Source organism: Ictalurus punctatus, chromosome 15, assembly GCF_001660625.3.
Source record: "Ictalurus punctatus breed USDA103 chromosome 15, Coco_2.0, whole genome shotgun sequence".
NCBI lineage: Eukaryota > Metazoa > Chordata > Actinopteri > Siluriformes > Ictaluridae > Ictalurus > Ictalurus punctatus.
In genome coordinates, this window is record NC_030430.2 from 613,664 (window position 1) to 634,777 (window position 21,114).

The following is a 21,114-nucleotide window of genomic DNA, read 5'->3' on the forward strand; positions in this document are numbered from 1 at the left end:
GCATAAAATTGTATAGGATGTCTTTGTATGCTGTATCATTATAGTTTCCCTTCCCTGGAACTTAGTGGCCTAGCCCAAACCTATTCCTGCATGACAGCACCCCTGTGCACAAAGGAAGCTCCCTGAAGACATGGCTTGCCAAGGTTCGAGTGGAAGAACTCATGTGGCCTGCACAGAGTCCTGAACTCAACCCAAGTGATCACCTTTGGGAGGACCTGGACCCTGGCCTCCTCGACCAACATCAATGTCTGACCTCATTAATGCTCTAATGCTATGGCTCTTTTAGCCATATAGTGTATTAATTGCAGTACTGACTCTGTTTAATTTACCAAAGTCTAACAATTTGCAAAATATTTAGGAAAAAGTGTAATGTTTGCAGGGAAGATGACACTTCACAGTTAGTCACGGTTTCTCACTAGTTGTTACTTGTCCTTGTCTAGAGTCTAACTCAGCTGACGTGCAGCTACGAGACAGAGAACAAGACACGGTACCTCATCTGTGACCTTGGAAATCCCATGAAGTCTGGCACCAATGTAAGTTTTACAGTCACAGATTGTATAAGCTACACACACACACACAGGCATACACACACATACAGAGACAGGGTTGGGAGGATTACTTTAAAATGTATTCCGTTACAGTTACAAAAAAAAAAAAAAAAAAAAAAAAAAAAAATTAAGCAGTAATGTAATCAAAGTGTCACAATTTAATAATAATAAAAATAATAATAAATAATAAAATTATTATTTATATATATATATAATATAAATAAAAATTGGTTTCACTCTGTACACGTTTTAATTTTTCCCTACATTCTTTTGAATGTCCATAAAATAAAATATTACATGGCACAAGTGTACCTTGTGCCATCATTTACACATTTGAATGGCCATGTAATGCGAAGCAATGTGATGACAACATGAAATTGAAAATGTTGTTATATGTCCATGTGCATTGTTTAGACTCAGGACAACAGTCATTTGCTACTAATGTCAAGCAACTGTTTGATGCCGTTCACAACAGCGCTTCACGTTCACTCTTTTGCTGAGAGTAGGCTAATTGCTACTAGTTGCTGCAAACCTTTTATAACTGACCAAATGGTATGCAAGAAGGGGGGAATTACAGAAAGGGGTTAAAGCAATGCCAACATGTGCATACATTGCAATATTAGACCATAAGCACCTCATAATGAAACTAAAGCCAAATCACGGATATTTTCTCAAATTTAGAAGGTCAAAGGAAAAGAGGGGAAGAGGATGTATGCTAACAAAAGCATTTCAGAGAACAATTTGTGTTAATTTTTTACCAAATTAACTTTGAGAACAATTTATTTGCGTATGCACCAGGAGGTTGTTCATGTGAGTTATGACTGGCAAGAGAGAACCAGAACTATAATCAAGCAGCTGTCTATATTGTGTTACGTCAAAATATTAGTTTCTTTTCTGTATTTCCTAATAGTATTCCCTTTTTTTTTTTTTTTTTTTTTTTTTTTTTTTATATAACAACATGTACCTGTAAGGTGATTACTTTGTTTTTTGAGGTAACTGTAACTGATTGCACTTGTAATCAAAATTATACTACCCCCATTGCAAATCAGGTTTACTGTCAAAATTTACTGACTTTCAGCTATTTACAATGAACAGATCAAACACAATGAAATACAATGAATGCTTCAAGTGGTTTCCCCAAATTCAACTGAAAGCATCTTTAGTACTTAGTACAGCACCTTTTTACTGTTATGACCTGCTGCAAATGAGATGCATATCTTCTGGCAGTGTTCCTGAGGAATCTTATCCCGTTCCTCAAGAGCAATGGCCTCCAGTTCAGTAATGTCCTTGGGTTTGCGTGCTGCAACCGCCGCCTTCAAATCCCACCAGAGATTTTCTATGGGGTTCAAGTCAGGTAACCTGTAGAATCTTCCAGGACTACTTCTATAACCAAACCTTGGTGGAATTTGAGGTATGCTTGGGATCATTGTCCTGTTGGAAGGTCCAATGACGCCCGAGCTTCAGCTTCCTCACAGACGGCGTGATGTTTTCTTCTAGGATTTCCTGATACTTCAGTGAATCCATCTCGCCTTCCACACGCTGCAGGTTTCCAGTGCCAGAGGATGCAAAGCAGCCCCAGATCATCACCAAGCCACCACCTGTGGACAGTGTTATTTCTTCATTCTTCTTCCTCCATACATACCGCTGATCCATCGTGTTGAAAAGTTCTGTTTTGTCTCATCGCTCCACAGAACAGAATCCCAAAACTTCTGTGGCTTATTTATATGATTTTGAGAGACTTTTCTTGTGCATTTGGGTCAGTAGTGGTGAACGTCTTGGAGTTCTGGCACGGAAACCTTCAGTGTTTAGTACGTGCCTTACTGTGCTCACTGAAACCTCAGTGCCTATTGCACCAAGTCTCGCTGCAGGTCTTTTACAGTCACTCGAGGGTTTTTCACAACCTGACTTCTCAGAAATATGGTTGCGGCCGTTGATAGCTTCCTTTTTCTGCCCCGTCCAGGTATTTTATACATTTCTGTCCCTAGCCGGTTCAGGTATCTCATGTGTTCCAGGTAAAGCACACCTGGTGCAACTAATGAAGCTTGATTAGTTTAGTATCAGGTGTGCTTGAGACAACACCTGTTTTGCATATTTGCGCTGTTGTGAGGGATTCTGTTCATGGGGTGAATAATTTTGGAGAAATTACTGAAGAAATCATTATAAGTTGCATTTTCAGTTGACTTTTGGGAAATCACTTGAAGCATTCCTTGTGTTGAACTTTTTGAATTGCTTTTGTTTGATTTGTTCATTGCAAACAGCTGAAAGTCTGTAAATTTTGACAATAAACCTGATTTGCACGGGGGGTTGAATAATTTTGATTGCATCTGTATGGTTACGTTTTTTGTATCCTTATTACGTAACGCCGTTACATGTATTCCGTTACTCCCCAAGCCTGTGTGCACACGCACGAACGTGCTCACACACGCATGCACGCACACACCCTCAACCACTTGAAAGGAGAACAGTACACAGTGGGGACAAGCAATGTATGAATCTACAGTCCCCTCTGAAACTATTGGAACAGCAAGGCCAGTTCATTCGTTTTTGCTGTGGACTGAAGACATTTGGGATTGAGATCTAAAGATGAATGTAAGAAGAGGGTTTCGAATCAGACCACTCAATTTGTAGGCAAGCAAAAATATTGGAACATGTGACTGACAGGTGTTTCTTGTTACCCAGCTGTGTCCTGTTTAGATTAATTGTTTAAACAATAAATAGCTCTGAACATCTACTCTTGGTTTTAGCCCTCAGTTTCACCTTTGAAGACTGCATTTGTTGTTAAAAAGGATAAGCTAACATGAAGATCAGATAGCAGTCTGTGGCAGAAGAGCAAGCTATTTTGAACCTGAGAAAAGATGGAAAATCTGAGGCATTGCAAAACATTGGGCATAGCCAATACAACAATTTGGAATGTTCTGAAAAGGAAAGAAACCACCAGTGTACTGGGCAACAGACACCGAATAGGTCGCCCAAGGAAAACAGCAGTAGCTGATGACAAACATTTGAGAGAGTTGTGAAGAAATACACAAAAACAGTCAGTGACATCACCAACAACATTCACAGGGCAGGGTGAAGGTCTCACAATCCACCATTTGAAGAAGACTTTGAGAGCAGAAATATAGAGGCCATACCACAAGAAGCAAACCATTCATCAGCAGTAAGAACCGGAAAGTCAGATTGGAATTCGCAAAGAAAAAGAGAGATGAGCCGCAAAAGATCTGGAACCAAGATTAACCTCTACCAAAGTGTTGGAAAGGCCAAAGTGTGGAGAAAGAATTAATCTGCTTATGATCCAAAACATAAAAGCGAAACATAGTGGAGGTAGTGTCATGGTTTGGGCTTGCAGGGCTGGAACAGGGTCACTAATTTTTATTGAATTATGTAACTTATGATGGTAGCAGCAGAATGAATTCAGAAGTTTACAGGAACATTTTTTTCTGCCAATTTACAGAGAAATGCTTCCAAACTAATTGGGAGGAATTCAGTAAGGCAATGATCCAAAACACACAGCCAACTCAACAAAGGACTTTATCAGGGTAAAGGTTTTGGACTGGCCAAGTCAATTACCAGACCTCAACCCAATTGACCATACATTTCACCTCCTACAGAGGAGACTGAAGGGAGAACCCATTCGCAAGATTCATAGGATTTTATCTATACAGTACTGTGCAAAAGTCTTGGGCACTTGTAAAGAAAACAAACCTTCAAAAATAATTAAATTAAATGTCTCTATATTTAAAAAATACTATAAAAAGCAGTAAACAGTAATAAATTAAAAGTAAATATTTGTTGTGACAATCCTTTGCTTAAAAAAAAAAAAGTCATCTCCGGTACAATGTGTGCAGTTTTATAAGGAAATGAGCTGTAGGTTTTACTGAGCATCTTTCAGTACCAGACACAGATTGGAGACTTTGACTGTCGCACACTTTTTTTCTTATTTTTGCAGCAAAACCCAGCAACGTTCATTATGTTTTTTTCTGAAAAGTAGTCTCATACCTAATATGCGGCTTTCTTTACTGACATACAAACATTTTTCTGTAACATTTCATTTTGGGCTGGAAAACTAATGTTGAGAAATCTAAAACATTTTTGTACTGAGTCGATAATGTAGAAGTCATAAAATAAAAAAAGTTGTAACTAATACGTTTGTGCTGAAAAAAATATGGTGCCTAAGACTTTACACACAGAAAGATGCCTGGGTTCCTGCTCACCTGCGTGAACATACCATAAGCCTGCTGCACGGAGGCATGAGGACTGCAGATGTGTTCAGAGCAATAAGCTGCAATGTCTGTAATGTAAGACACCTGAGGCAGTGCTACAGAGAGACAGGAAGGACTGATCGTCCTTGCAGTGGAAAATTACATGTAATCGTGTGTCCTCCTGAGATGTGTTCGAGAACTTGCAAATGCCTTGGTGGAAGAGTTGTGTAACATCTCACAGCAAGAACTGACCATCTAGTCCATGAGGATGAGATGCACTGTAGGCCACCAGATACTGACTGTTACTTTTAATATTGACACCCCCCCGTTCAGGGACTCATTCCGTTTAAATGTCTGTCTCAATTAAAATTGTTCAGTTTTTGTCTCAGTTGTTAAATGTTTTTTTTTTGTTAATACAAATATACCAAACACCTGCCAACAAAACACCGGTTTATCAACCGGTTTATTCTCCAAAAAAAAATCTTTTGTGTGTAACAATAATTGGCACCCTTTTAGTCAACACTTTGTGCTACCTCACTTTGCCAAGATAACAGCTCTGAGTCTTCTCCTATAACGCCTGATGAGGTTGGAGAATACATGGTGCAGGATCTGAGACAGTTCCTCCATACAGAATCTCTCCAGATCCTTCACATTTCGAGGTCCACACTGCTGGACTCTCCTCTTCAGTTCACCCCACAGGTTTTCTATGGGGTTCAGGTCAGGGGACTGGGATGGTCATGGCAGGACCTTGATTTTGTGGTCAGTAAACCATTTTTGTGTTGATTTTGATGTATGTTTTCGATCATCGTCCTGCTTGAAGATCCAACCACGGCCCATTTGAAGCTTTCTGGCAGAGGCAGTCAGGTTTTAATTTAATATCTGTTGATATTTGATGGAGTCCATGATGCCATGTATCCTAACAAAATGTCCAGGTCCTCTGGCAGAAAAACAGCCCCAAAACATTAAAGATCCACCTCCATATTTAACCGTGGACATGAGGGACTTTTTCCATACGGCTACCTCTCTGTGTGCTCCAAAACCACCTCTGGTGTTTATTAGCAAAAAGCTCTATTTTGGTTTCATCTGACCATAGAACCCGATCCCATTTGAAGTTCCAGTAGTGTCTGGAAAACTGAAGACGCTTGAGTTTGTTTTTGGATGAGAGTAGAGGAACAACTTGAGGTGATGTAGGTGACTTCGGATTGTAGTTTTGGAGACTTTCTGACCCCAAGACACAACTATCTTCTGCTATTCTCCAGCTGTGATCCTTGGAGATTTTTTGGCCACTCGTACAGTGTGTTGAGACGATACAGACACACTTCCAATTCCAGGTTGATTTCATAACATATCCAGTTGACTGGAACTTCTTAGTTATTGCCCTGATGGTGGAAATGGACATTTTCAATGCTTGTGCTATTTTCTTATAGCCATTTCTCATTTTGTGAAGCTCAACAACCTTTTGCTGCACACCACAGCTATATTCCTTGGTCTAACCCATTGTTGTGAATAACTAAGGGAATTTGGCCTATGTGTTACCTCATATTTATACCCCTGTGAAACAGGAAGTCATGGTTGAACAATTTCCTGTTCCTAGACACTCGGGTGTACTAAAATAAAATGTAAATATCAATGGGAATATACTTCAAATATATTTTTCTCATATGAATTCATAGGGGTGCCAATAATTGTTACACACCTATATTTAACAAAGATTTGCTCTCCATGAGAGCAGAGTATTTTTGTGAATTTTTTTAAACAAAAGATCAAAAGGTTAAACAATAAAGACAATTTTTCACAGGCTTCTTTGCTCATATTTACCAAGGGTGCCAATATTAGTGGAGGGCATTGCATATATAAAACTTTAAGTGTGAAGAGTCTGTAGATGGCAAGGTGTACGGTGTCTTTACAAAAAGCAGTGAAATGGTGAAAAATAATTTCAGATTCTTATAGAATATAGTGATTTATTACGGTGACCTGAATTTTTCATTTGGATTATAGGATGAAGTAAGGAGACATTGCAAAGATACTTACATCAGGCTGTGCAGCTGTTTTAATTCCGTTAGAGGAGTAGAAAAATGTCCGCATTAAACATAATCTTTTCCATGTAGCTGTGGGCAGGTCTGCGTTTCACAGTTCCTCGGCTGCGGGATTCACAGAAGGTGGTACAATTTGACCTGCAGATTCGCAGGTATGCAAGAAGACAGACACACACACACACACACACCTTTTAATGTTTTTATTGCAAACATGTTGTAAACCTATGCTGAATGACCTATGTAGAGGCATGTAAATACTCTCCTTTCCCCCCTCTTGTTCTCTCTTTTTGCAGTAAAAATGAGAATAACTCTCAGAGTGAGGTTGTCCCCTACAGGCTGGAGGTAGTGGTCAAGGCTGATGTTATTTTACAGGGGTGAGTTCAGAAATGGTGTGTAATTGGGTCTTTTAGACTGGAACTCTCACTGCAGAGTTATTTCTGTTCCCTCCTCACTCGTTCACTCTCTCTTTCTCTTCCTCTTAAAGTGTGTCCCGACCAGATAAGGTCTTCTTCCCACCTCCAAACTGGAAAGTGACCAAGAACATTGCAGTGGAGCAAGAAATTGGGCCTCCTGTGGAGCACATCTATGAGGTAAGGACTCTTGCTGTGTCTTATACCCAGGAAGCTGGTCATCATTCTTTATAAAGCAGATTCGTACAGTGCTGTGAAAAAGTATTTGCCTGATATTTCCTGATTTCTTCTGTTTTTGTGTATAAATAGTTTTAGATCTTCAAACAAAATACAACATAAAACAAAGGCAACCTGATTAAACACACAATACTGTTTTTTTTTTTTTTAATTTATAAATTTAAATGCATTAATAAATAAATTAAGCAAAAAAAAAAAGTTATCCAACACCGATCACCAATGTGAAAAACTAATTGCCCCGTTAAACTTAAAATCTGGTTGTGCCACCTTTTAACAGCAATAACTGCAACCAAACGCTCCCGATAACTGGAGATCAGTCTTTCACTTACTTCTAGGACTAGGACTTACTCCTATGCTTTGGATCATCGTCTTGTGGCATAATCCAGTTGAGCTTGAGTTTCATCTTACGGACTGAAAACCAGACATTTTCCTTCAAGATTTTCTTAAAGAGAGCAGAATTCATGTTTCCCAGGCCCTGAAGCAGTAAAACATCCCCACACTTTTGATATTTTTTCCTTAAAATGGTACATTTCCTCAGTATAAACATTTGATATGTTTTCTGTGTTCTTTTGTGAATATGGGTTTATGAGATTTGCAAACAATTACATTCTGTTTTTATTTACGTTTTACACAATTTTTTAAAAATTGGGGTTGTACATTAAATGTAATTTGGGCTATATTCATGCCCATGTCAAGAGCAGCTTTTAGTGTAAACATTACCAAAACATAAGAATTTATTTATCCAGGGTTGGACAAATCTGTGGCTAGTGTTTCATTCACATTTGTAGATTCAGGAAGCTGTTCAAATAATGGTCACCAGTGGGGTGTTTATTTATTTATTTATTTATTTATCTATTTACTTATTTATTTTTCTTCACTCGTCTATTAGCCAGAGATCTATTCCCTATTGACAAAAAAAATGTATACAATTTTTTGTTATATAACACTAATTCTACTACAAAATGGAGCAGCCATTTAAGCACTTAATCGAGTGAAAATAAACACGCTAGCCAGACTCAAGTAATATTTCTGTATGTGACGAGAGAACACCACAGCTTATAACCAAAACATCAGACAAAGACTATCTACTTTTTTTTTGTGGAGGGAGCGAACACAATATGCTTCATCACAAGAGACATTATCAGCAGAGGATAAAGTCTTTGACTACATAAAGTTAACACTCCCAGGGATTCAAATACTTGCTTGTTTTTCTATATTAATACACATGAATTTAGTCTGTATTAATACATGATTAGCTCGTCACACGTGATTGAAATTATGTTGCCAGCTGTACATGCACAGTATATATGCAGATACAGTATTACAGTTGTGAAAGTAATTGTATTTAAAAGTGTTAAACGTTTTTTTTTATTTAATTTTAAATAGTTAATGTTTTTACTTGAACATTAGTCATTCTGGTTGATTAATCAGTAACTTATTATGTTGAATATAATGCTGTATTATGCTGTGTCACACCACTCACATGTTCTGGTTGGTATACAGGCACGTACTATTATGAGTGTCACTATTATTTTGTCTTTCATTATGCTTATGTCAAATATTGCAAAATATTAACTCTCTTACGTTCTCTCTCTACTCTCCCCCTTCCAGTTAGTAAATAATGGTCCAAGCCATATTAGCCACACAGTGCTTCAACTGAAATGTCCCATGAAGCTGCAGGCCCAGAGGTTTATGTACCCTTTGGAGATCATCACTGAGGGGCCTGTAAACTGCACAACATACAATGTTGTGAACCCCATGAACATAAAGGTAAGGAATTTTGAGGAAAAATGATCTTTTGTTTGACTAAATCACTGTGATAGAAATGACTGGGCTGTGCTGATGTGATGTATTATACTTTTGGAGAAGTGAGGTTGTTGCTTACACGGATGAAAAGGTCATCACAGATGCACACAGGAAACCACCCACTTTAGACTGAACATCAATCTACATCAACCACTTCTGTTTCTTTATGCTATTTCACTGTTATGCTGTCCCCTCCGAAAGTATTGGAACAGCAAGGCCAATTCTGTTGTTTTGCTATACGTTGAAGTCATTTGGGTTTGAGATCAGAAGATGAATATGCAATGATGGGTCAGAATTTCAGATTTAATTTCCTGATATTTACATTTAGATGTGTTAAACAACTTAGAACATGGCACCTTTGTTATCAGACCACCCAACTGTTAGGTGAGCAAAAGTAAAGGAATAGTTAGTCTTAAAGTAAATAACACTTAATATTGGTTCCATATCCCTTGCTTGCAATAACTGCATCAAGCTGGTGACCCCCAGACATCACCAAACATTTTCTTCTGTGTTGCTTTTCCAGCCTTGTACTGCAGACTCTTCAGTCTCCTCTTCAGGAGCTGAACTGCATGCTCAACTTAGTTAAAGCTGCAATACTGCACTTTTTGTGGTTAAAAATGAACAAAAATCAATTATTGAGCTAGTACATAAAAAATTCTTCAAAGCTATCTCCTTACCTTACCCCGAGTCACAATGGTAAACTTATAATATTGATAAATTATACGATTAAAGATCTTTTTATAAAGATTTATAAATTGAGCTGTTCGGATTTCACAGGAAATGTGTGTTGAAGTCATTCAGTTTGCATGGTTACATCATCTCTGTAAACGGAAAGAAGTAGAGCTGGCTACATCATCACGTGTGGGGGCTGAATATGGTGGAGTGTTTGTAGCTTGCTTTTAAAACAGTTGCTTAGAATTTAAACTTATCATCTAGATTTAATCTTTAGTCAACCATTTTAATCTGGATAGTTTTAACGCAATCAATCATTGTTGAGATCTGGGGAATAACTCGGTGTCAAAACCAAGAACCATCAAACCACAGAGAGCCTGCAGTCAAAAAGGAAAGAATACATATTGGCATTGCTTTTGAGAGGTGGTGAAACTCTGAGATCTGAAGGGATTGAATACTGATGGAGAGTTGTTTTTTTGTTGTTTGTTTGTTTCTTTCCTCCCCCTTGCTGAACAGGTAAGATATTTCAGTGGCTCAATCAGTGGCTAGCTAACATTTGTGTAATTGTTCACTTGATTCCGTTAGAAATAGAGGGTCCTTTTGTTTGTTTTTTTTTGTTTAGTTTGGTTTTGTTTTGCTATGGTCAGTGTGGTAAATTGCACTTATTTTCTGCTTGCTATGAGAGACAGCAGCTCACCTTTACTCCAAGAAAACCGTATCCGCTGCCAAATATATGTTGTACAACACATACCACTACCTCAGTGTTGCCAACTCTCGCGAAACAAATACGCAACTGCAGCTTTAAAAACAAGCCTAAAATTATTATAGCCTGTTACGGCCTCATTGTAAACAGACTCAACGAATGAGCTTGCAACATATTAAACTGAAACCACTCGCAGTTTGAAAATCAAAAACAGAATTTATTTCATTAAAAAAAAAAAAAAAAAAAAAAAATCATCCAACGGCAACAAAGCTGATGGGGAGGACAGGCACTATCCACTCATCTCTGATCACCTGTGAGCAGAATATAATTGGAGAGATGGAAAAGATTACATTGGAACCATAACTACTATTAGTATGTATGTGTATGCTATGCTATATAATCTGTAATAATTGTGGGAGGGGAAAAATACACTACAGCACTGAGATTGTGAGGCTCTGAGGAGACAGTGTCAATGCATTGGGGAAAATAGCAACCATGAATTTAACAAAAAACAAAAAAAAAAAACACTTGTCAGTGTTTCCTAACAAGTAACCATATTTTTTAAAACAAACCCCAAAAAATCACGACCTGTTATTTTTATTTATTTATTTATTTCAAACAACTTTAGAAAAAAAAAAGAAGCCCAGTGCTGCATATTATAAGCAGACCTGGCAACTTGACAAGTATACCTCAAACCAATTCATCCACACAGAGGGGAGCGCAACCCACAAAAAAAAAACAAAAAAAACTGCAATTAACAATTCAATGTTTTGAACAGAGATGGCGATAGAGAGGCAAAAGTTCAGGTCTGCTGATTGATTTTGTCCAATCTAAAACCTTCCACTTCTCCCCCGGATAAAGTCGTTTGTTGTGTTGGCAGTGTTTTTTGGGTCATTATCTTGCTGCATGATGAAGTTCCTCACAATTATATTGTATGCATTTCTCTGTAAATTAGAAGACTGGTTTCTGACTTGTGAATTCATTATTCTGCTACCATCATGAGTTCTAGTACTGTGCAAAAGTTTTAGGCACATGCAAAGAAATACTGTAGAGCAAAGATGCCTTCAAAATAATGAAATTAAATGTTTCTACATGGAAAAAAATTGTAAAGAGTAGTAAACGGTAGTAAATGAAACAAAGTCAATATTTCGTGTGATAAAAATAAAAATAGTATTCTCCGGTACAACTTGTGCAGTTGTATAAGGAAATTAGCTGTAAGTTTTACCAGCCATAGTTCTTCTGAAGACTTTGACTATTGCACTTGCTTTTATTCTTGCAGCAAATCCCAGCAGCATTCATTGTTTTTTTTTTTTTTTTTTTTTTTTTTTTTTTTTCCCCTTTCTGAAAAGTGGTCTCTTGGGTCATTATGCAGTGATAATGTAAAAGTCATCAAATAAAAAATTTCTAAAAAAGTTTGTACTAAATAGGGTGACTAAAGTTTTTGCACAGTACTGTACATCATCAATAAAGATTAATGTGGCTTCTTACACCGGTGGCTTCTTTCTTTTTCAAGACATTCCAAAATGTGTATTGGCTATGCCCAGTGCTTTGACTGATATGACTGGCTCTGACTGATTTTTCACCTTTTCTCAGCTTCAAAATGGCTTGCTTTTCTCCCATAGACAGCTCTCTGGTCTTCATGTTGGTTTATCCTTTTTAACAACAAATGTAGTCTACACAGGTGAAACCTAGGGCTCAAACCAAGAGTAGATATTCAGAGTTATTAATTGTTTGGAACAATCAATTTAACGGAGCATGCCTGGGCAGCAAGAAACACCTATCAGTCACATGTTCCAATATTTTTTGATCACTTGAAAAATGGGTGGGTTCAAACAAAAGGTGCCATGTTTGAAGTTGTTTAACACATGTCGATGCAAATATGAGGTAATGAAAGTTGAAATTCTGTTCTGTCGTCTTATATTCATCTTTTGATCTCAAACCCAAATATCTTGTTTTCAGTGTATAGAAAACAATAGCCTTGCTGTTCCAATACTTTTAGAGGTGTGTACACACACACACCAGCATATGGTGCACAGGAACACACCATTATCAACACTCCTCTCTTACAGATACACTCTCCCACAAGGCATACCCCACAGAACCACCCAAGGACAATAACTTTGACTTTGATCATCCTGTGGAAGCTTCAATAGTATAACTTAGCCCATGTCTATTAGCTTAAGCCGCTTTTCCATCGAATTTATCCGGAACAATTAATCCCAGGAACTTTTTGGTTCCTCCAGACCTTTGTTGTCTGTGCTTCCATCGCAGTCTAAAGTACCCTGAAGATTAGGCAAATTAGTCTGGTGAGGTATGACTGCGTGCTACAATCCCTTGGCGAGGATATGAAGCCTCAAAGTGTGCTTCAATCAAACTGATTATTGACACAAAGTGAACTGATTTTTTAATAATGTAAAATGTTAGCTCAGCTCATGTGTTTTAAAAACGTGTTTGCTCGTGTTTTAAAAACGGACAGTCTATTTTCTGAAATCTGATGATAAGGGCACTGCACAGCAACAAGCATGGAGGAGATTCAAACTGTGCTGCTGTTGATTTATTGCTTTGCTACAGAGGTAATTAAGAAAACGCTGGAAAAGAGACGAGCCGTGGTAGTAAAGCGGATTCAGAACGCTCGTAATGATAGACTTAAAGTAAGCAAATGAATTTTAGCAGCTATTGCTGAGATGACGGAGACGAACACGTGCGCACGAGTTTCTGTCTGGACTGTTTTCCTGTGTGATCAATGCTGAGCTCAGCATAAGCACTTAATAAGGCCTGAACCTCGCCGTCTGTCCATCGGTCATATTTAAGAAACTCCATTGTACTGATTTGAATTTCAGTAAACAACTATAACTGTACGCACCGCAATAGACTTTTAAAAATGGTGGTTGAAAAAAAAAATGCTGCATGCATTCAACCAATCAGCATGTTCAGTGCCCAAATCCCACCCGCAAAGTTCCTGTTTTTTTTTTTTTAAAAGTACCACCTCCTGTGTAGGGACTTTGCGAGGGCTAAATACTTTACCCTGAACTTAATTTAGACCCTGGTCTGAGGTGGGGAAACACCTAGTACTTGCTTCATGTATCACTTCTATACAGATAATAACACCCTCATCTTTTCAGTCCCTCTTTCATAAACCTCTTGAATTTATTTCTTACTGGCTCTGTTCACTTTCATTGGATGCAACTGTTGACTCCATAGTCATCAAGTCCCTTGAAAGACATCTGGAAACAAGTTTTCTTTCATGTAATGGAATTAATCTGTGGTGTAGTTTTTGTGCTTGTGTATTTGCTTGTGAGGAGTGCATTATGTGATTTCCCAGTGGTTTCCCACTGGACAAAACGACAGAGGTTTGGATATGTTTGGTAATGCAGCCACATGCAAAATTCTGAGTGGTGTCCATGTGAGTCAGTGGGTGGTTCAGATTCAGCAGTGAGCTCAGCATCTGGATTACACAAATGGGCGTCAAATTTCCACTAAATGTTTCTCTCCCTCTCTCCCTCCCTCTCTTCCTCTCACTCACTCTCTAGCTTCAGCAGTCCGCAAAGCAGCCTCCATTATTGAACCACCACGTTGAGAAGCGTGAAACGCACAGGGGAGAGCTGGCTGAGTTGACAAACCTGGTAAGAGCACTGAAATCATACCAAATATTTGCTGAAACTGCATTTTCTCCCTCTGCCAATTCCTCATTTTCTCTATTGGGTATCTTAGCAGATGAGACTCTTGCCCTATTCATGACCTCTCTTGGAACTCATAAAACCAGGCCATTAAGTCATATGTCATATAATGAAGTGAATCAGGTTTGGTGAGGTTAAAGATAAGCCGGCTGGTCAGCCAGAGACTGAAAGGGTGTGTGTGTGTGTGAGCACAAGCACCTAGCACTTTATTAGGAACACTATACTAATACTGGGTAGGGCCTTGCTTTGCGGTCCAAAAAACCTAAATTCTTCATGGCATGGATTCCACAAGATGTTGGAAAAATTCTGAAACAAGATTCTGGTCCATGTTGACATGATTGCATCACACAGTTCTTGCAGATTTTTCAGGTGTACTTTCATTCTGTGAATCTCCGTTCTGCCAAAGGATTCAGATCCGGTGACTGGGTAGAACATTGTACTCTGTGTCATGTTCATGAAACCAGTTTGAGACGACGTTTGCTTTGTGATATGGTGTATTATCTTGCTGGAAGTAACCATTAGAATATGGATAATTTGTGGCCATGAAGGGATGCACATAGTCACACAAAATGTGCCAAGAAAATGTTCCCCACACCAGTTCATCACCTTCACCAGCTTGGACTGTTGATGGGCAGGTTGGGTTCATGTATTCATGCTGTTGTCACCAAATTCTGAACCTACCATCTGTGTACCTCAGCTGAAATCGAGATTCATCAGACCAGGCTATGTTTTTCCAGTCTTCAACTGTCCAGTTTTGGTCAGACTGTGCCCACTGCAGCCTCAGCTTTCTGTTCTTGGCTGACAGTAGTAGAATCTGACTTTGCTCTTGCAGCCCATCTACCTCAAGGAAAGCATCTCATCCATACCTGTCTGAGTTACTGTATCCTCTTTGTTAGCTCAAACCAGTCTGGCCATTCTATGTTGACCTCTCATCAATAAGGCCTTTCTGACAATAGAACTGCTGCTCACTAGAGTTTACTCAGAATGGTGCAACAAAGAAAAAACATCCAGAGACTGTTGTGCATGAAAATCCCAGGGGTCATCAATTTCAGAAATACTCAAATCAGCCAGGCTTGCACCAACAATGATGCCACATTCTGGCATCTGATGGTTGATGTGAACATTACTTGAAGCTGTTGGCCTGTATCTGCATTGCACTGCTGCCACACGATTGGCTGATTTAAATAATTGCATGAATGAGTGGGTGTACATGTGTTCCTAATAAAGTGCCAAGTGAGGTTAAAGTAGTCACTATGGGTATGATATATATATATATATATATATATATATATATATATATATATATATATATATATATATATATATATATATATATATATATATATATGACTTTTACCATCACTTGCTATACACCACATTCTTCTTTTATTCTGTTTCTAACCAATTTAAACTGTCCGTTTTTTCTTAGCTACATTCAACTGTGCCTCTGAGATGCACAATGGAAGTCATTAAGATGTCATCTAATGAAATAGTCTAGCATTTTCCTCCTGCCCTTTACTATTTAATATTTACTCTGCCTGACAGTGGCTAGGGCCACCAGCTCCCTACAGTCATTCAAATACAACTACACTAATTTCTTCCTCTTTTCAAGCTAACTTTGATTCTCAATTTTACATTATGGGGATCTAATGAAGTGATTGTAAAACCAGGGAAATGGATTTCACAGATTGGTTCTTAATTTGGCTGGCTGCAGTCAGCATTTTAGTCTTGTGACATAGAATTAAAAAAAAGCCTAACATTAGGCCTTTTGTTATACCTCTTGGCCTGTAATTCTGTGCCATTGCTATCTTGCTCTAACTTTCCAACTGTCTCCTCCTTGACCTATTTACTCTTTTATTTAATGGTTTTCAATGAATTTGGTTCACTGGAAAGAAGTATGATCTTTGTTATGCAACAAGCACCAATATTATGAACTTTACATATTACACTTTTTTTTTTTTCTTTCAAATAATCATGCAAATTGAATAACTATAATATATATAAAATGATTAATCTTAATTTCTGTCTATCCCCCTGTGTTTTTTGTCTGGGCTACATGTTCAGTCCTGTTCCAGCGTTGAGTGCTGGACCCTGCAGTGTAACGTGGGTGTATTGGAGAAAGGTACCAGTGCCATACTCCAGGTGCGTTCACGCATCTGGGGCGAGACGTTCAACATGGTAAGTTTCAGTAAGGACCTGGAAAAAAGTGTGTTCACATTACTATACATACTGCTGTACAAAGACATTCATCTGTCATACCTATAATTCAGGCTCTGTAACCTCAAATGAAAGGTTTTTCAAAACAGCTGACTGCTCAACATCAGCCTCATTTATTACATCAACTAAATGTCAGTGTTAATCATGATCTGTTATGTTCCATTGGTAGCTTGTAGTCACTTGGCAAGTATGGAGGGAAAAAGCATATCACTAGGTAGCCACAGTAGCTTTACAATTTGCTAGTGTATGTGCATGTGCTCTTGAGAAAGTCACATGGTACCTCTAAATAGGGGCTCTGTTGAGAAAGACCTTACATGCTCAACACACAGGGTACTGAGCACAATGAAAATGCATTATCTGCAAACCCCAAGTTCTCATATGATTGGAATGTTGCAGGGATTCTTTGAGAGCAACTCAAATGAATGAATACTGCCACCTGCTGCCTACTAAACAAACTGCATATTTTAAAAAAAGTAGCTTTTTTCTAATAGCATTATTACATTTAATGCAGTGTATGGACAAAAGACAATGATCTATTATGATAAATGCATGTTTCTAATACTGTTTTTACATTTGCTTGCAGAAAAAGTATAAGAATTTTATTCTGGAGTGTGTAGCAAGTTACAGCGTGGAAAAGATGCCCTATGCCATTTTGCCCAAGGAGATTCCACGTGGCTCTAAAATTGTAATTAATAATGCAATTATTATATCCTTATGCATCTGCTATATTTATTATTTCATATAAATATATAAATAAATTTAAACATTAAGGTTAAGGGTATTTTACATGAGTAATTGTTCTTTCAGATGACCACACCTGTGGTGTGGAATAAACCAGACAGTCCTTATGATGTGCCTTTGTGGATCATCATTCTGGCAGTACTGGCTGGTCTTTTGTTGCTGGCTCTCCTTATCTATGTTCTGTATAAAGTGAGTATGGCATAAATAGTGAATGTTTGTTTTTGTTTGTATGTTTTAAATAATTGAGTCATAATGATGGTTTTGTGTTATGGATGGAAGTTGGGTTAGAATGGGTTTAAAAGTAGGGTTTATATATTTAATATGTGGTAGGTGCACGTAAAATATACTAAAACACTTATAATCATACTGAATCAATCATGCTGCTCAGAGCTAGCAACAACTTAGCAAACAACTTAGAACATAGCACCTTTTGTTTGAACCCATGCATTTTTCAAGTGAAAAATATTGGAACATGTAACTGACAGGTGTTTCTTGTTGCCCAGGTGTGCATTGTTAAATAAATTGATTAAACAATGAATAGCTCTGAATGTCTGCCCTTGGTTTGAGCCCTGGGTTACCAGCTTCATGCAGTTATTGTAAGCAAGGGATATGCATTCAAATATTAAGTGTTATTTACATTAATTTACTATCTTGACTATCTGTCCCGATAATTTTGCTCACCAAAAATTGGGTGGTCTGCTGCCAAAGGTGCCATGTTCTAAGTTGTTTAACACCTCTAGCTGTACATATTAGGAAGTGAAAGCTGAAATTCTGATCTTGCTGTTCCAATACTTTTGGAGGGGACTGCATAAATAATATTACAAATTGTGCTTTTCCTTTAGCTTGGTTTCTTTAAGAGAACTCCCTACTACGGCACTGCCATGGAAAAAGCACAGCTGAAACCTCAGGTTGCATCTGAAGCTTAAAGCAGGCCTGGAACTCTTCAGTAAGGATGAAAGACCACTGGATATCCATTGCACTGCACTGCACTGGACGGAAAGACTCCAAGGACTCAAAGCCAAATGAATGTTTTTTTTTGTTGTTGTTTTTTTTAATGCTTTTTGTTGCCTTGTTTTGCTGTGGGTTTGGATTACATTCACCAGTATTAGCCTCACACTCAGTTGCAATTTTTAGAGCCTGGTTCTATTGACCGAAAGTCTCCTATTCATAGTGAAGGATCTTCACTATGAAATCTTATTTTCCCTGCACTCATCTATGCAGTGTTCACCGTTTCCTTTTCAATTTTTAAAAAAAAAAAAATGTTTAACATATTTTGGTGCTAGAAACGATGTGTTCACATTTTGCTCACTACTTTTTTTTTTTTTTTTTTTTTTTTTTTTTAAAATGTCAACCGTAATTAGAAGATCCTCTGTTTTAGAATTTGAGTTTTAGTGCTATATTTTAAATACAACCAGTGATTTTTTATTTTTTTATATACATTTTTTTTTTTTCAGAGAATAAGATCGGAAGATAAGACTAGCAGTCTTCATCATTACAATCTTTACTTTCTGCTGTGTCCTTTTAATATCCAATTTAAAAATAATTGTCTGTCATCTTAGAAGGTAGGCTTGAAAAATATTAATGGGTTTCAGAGGAAAGTCCCCCTTCCTTCTCTGTCGTCCACCTCTGTACCTCTACGAACTGGGGTTAGTGTATGTCTCAGGTGATAGTCGTACAGCAGTGCTCAGATCAGGTGTGCCACACTCAAATGGGCTTGGAAATCCATTGAGGATTATATTCCAAGTGCATCTCTTCCCTCCTGCTGACATAATTAACAAGAGTGTTGCCTTATAAAGTCATCTGGGACATGACTGGATGCACATCAAGCCTGTGAAACCTCATGAAATGCCTTGAAGCAGAGCTGTGCTTTGCCGATGTATAGGACAGAATTATAGCAGGAAGTAGCAAACAGTCAGTGAGGGCTCACTGTGTACATGGAGTCCTTCCTATCTGTGCAAAGTACAGAAAACCCACTGTATACAGTTGGAATGGGGTTGTCTCTAAGTGTGTAATATTCAATGCACCCATCAAATGAGTACCTAAAGTGTCTATAGATGTTAAGGGCTATGGTGAGAAAGCAAAAGACAATCCCAGTCCAAATCAGCAGTCTTAGCCAGGGACAGAATGTGGAAGAAACACCTTTTTCGTTTGTTTGTCTGTCTGGTGTGAGTATGTGGATGTGTGCATACATGTGTGTCTGTTATTGTTGTGAGAGAAAGAGGGGTTTCCCTAGTTGCAAAGTTTCTCATTGTACTTCCATTTTTGGCCATCTTGATACTTAATAGCATATTAATGCTAATGCCGAGCCTGGTGGCAAAGTGGTCACTCATGGACAGAGATGCTGTATTCAACTGCATTAGACACTTATTAACTGCAAGAAGGAAAGAGAATAGGCATAGGGAAGTTTTAGGATCTGTATGTAAAGTGCAATACTGTTTTCTCCTTTTCATCTTATTGTATTTTTTGCCTTTTGTTACTACACCTATGTTTTGATACAGACAACAACCTGTTGAGTTGGAGTGGTTATGCAGAAGATTATTATTATTATTATTATTATTATTATTATTTTAATAATGAAATGTATGAACATGCCCCATGCATTTTTTTTTTTAAGTCACAAAATAGATTAGTTTGAGCTATCAAGGATTTTCGTTTGATGATAACCTTTAACTATGAACACCACTCTTTCATCCTTTAACAATTTGTGCTATCCAAGAGAGAAAAATGGAAAACTCTGAGTTAAAATGACTTTTTATTATGGTGTTTGTTGTTCCAATGTTATAATGCGACAGCAAAACTGTATTGAGTGTTTTTAATTACACATTGTTTAGAAATGTAACGATCCCCGTTACAAATTGAAGCTCAAAAATGACATCATTTGCTTGTTCTCGATGTTTTGCTCAGTTTCAGACATTTATTTATACTGCCAAAATGTAGATTTTGTTTAGATCCCCCCCCACACACACCCCCTCCATTTCTGCAGCAGGAAGCACTGGTTATATTTTGTCCCATCCCAACCTTTTGTTCTATCCACATAATTTCTTTTTGGTTTTATTACATTGTAAATATGATTCGGCAAGGAGATTTTGTAACTAAAACTCTTATCTGACATAAAATTACATCACCCCATATTGGGGATAATTGGAGGGATGTTAAAGTAATTATTTGTATGGTGTTTTACAATTTGCATTTTAAATAAATCTTTCAATTTTTATGATGTGGTTTGTTGATTTGTGTTGTGAACATTAAATGACCATTGATAAACAATATTCCAATAATTTAGCAAAAATTTTATTTGCATATTTTACTTGAAATACATCTGAATAGTAATTGATAAATCCTGTACAAGCTATTGACCTCTAATGTCTTCTTCAATGAAGTTACTAAGGTTAACCTGTATGGAGTTTCAGTATAATATTCCAACCTTACTGGTACAAAATTTATATAAGATATATAACTCATATACAAGGAGTACAGCTGTCCAAAGAGGGCACTACTTGTAAGGCACAAGAGGACAGCTCTGCAGTGATGCCTTTATAAAGAGTCACTTCCAATCATCAATCCTTATTCAGGTCATCATGGATTCCTCTACAGGCCAAAAACTGAAAGTGATTTCCTCCTCCAGTATGGAGAATTTTGAAACGAACAGCACATTTTGAGTGTTTTAATGCTCTATGGCTCTGGAAAGCTGTGTCAGTTTCTTCTGATTATCAATGACATTAAGGTTCTGGATGTAGTGTCTTGGGCTGGTGACACTACAGAAAGTCAGCGACTGCTCGGAATCTGAATGAGGGCAAAGACATAAAAGATAAAAAGGATAAACATAAAACATTGATGTATTCTCATATATATAACCTCAGCACAGGAT

General features: G+C 37.7%; 2 protein-coding genes across 2 annotated transcripts in view; one reads left to right on the forward strand and one right to left on the reverse strand.

Moving 5' to 3' along the window:
• The window catches only part of itga5 (integrin, alpha 5 (fibronectin receptor, alpha polypeptide)), a 70,416-nt gene extending 49,956 nt beyond the window's left edge, over window positions 1-20,460 (forward strand). The window contains exons 21-30 of the mRNA XM_017486560.3: window positions 441-533; window positions 6,856-6,935; window positions 7,077-7,157; window positions 7,268-7,373; window positions 9,042-9,200; window positions 14,142-14,234; window positions 16,353-16,466; window positions 17,089-17,190; window positions 17,313-17,435; window positions 18,089-20,460. Coding sequence (XP_017342049.1) covers window positions 441-533; window positions 6,856-6,935; window positions 7,077-7,157; window positions 7,268-7,373; window positions 9,042-9,200; window positions 14,142-14,234; window positions 16,353-16,466; window positions 17,089-17,190; window positions 17,313-17,435; window positions 18,089-18,172 — 1,035 coding nt within the window. The 3' untranslated portion in view covers window positions 18,173-20,460. The remainder of the gene's footprint in view (window positions 1-440; window positions 534-6,855; window positions 6,936-7,076; window positions 7,158-7,267; window positions 7,374-9,041; window positions 9,201-14,141; window positions 14,235-16,352; window positions 16,467-17,088; window positions 17,191-17,312; window positions 17,436-18,088) is intronic.
• Window positions 20,461-20,515: 55 nt separating this feature from the next.
• rapgef3 (Rap guanine nucleotide exchange factor (GEF) 3) overlaps window positions 20,516-21,114 on the reverse strand; it is a 40,105-nt gene continuing 39,506 nt past the window's right edge. Inside the window, exon 27 of the mRNA XM_017486561.3 lies at window positions 20,516-21,029. Coding sequence (XP_017342050.1) covers window positions 20,911-21,029 — 119 coding nt within the window. The 3' untranslated portion in view covers window positions 20,516-20,910. The remainder of the gene's footprint in view (window positions 21,030-21,114) is intronic.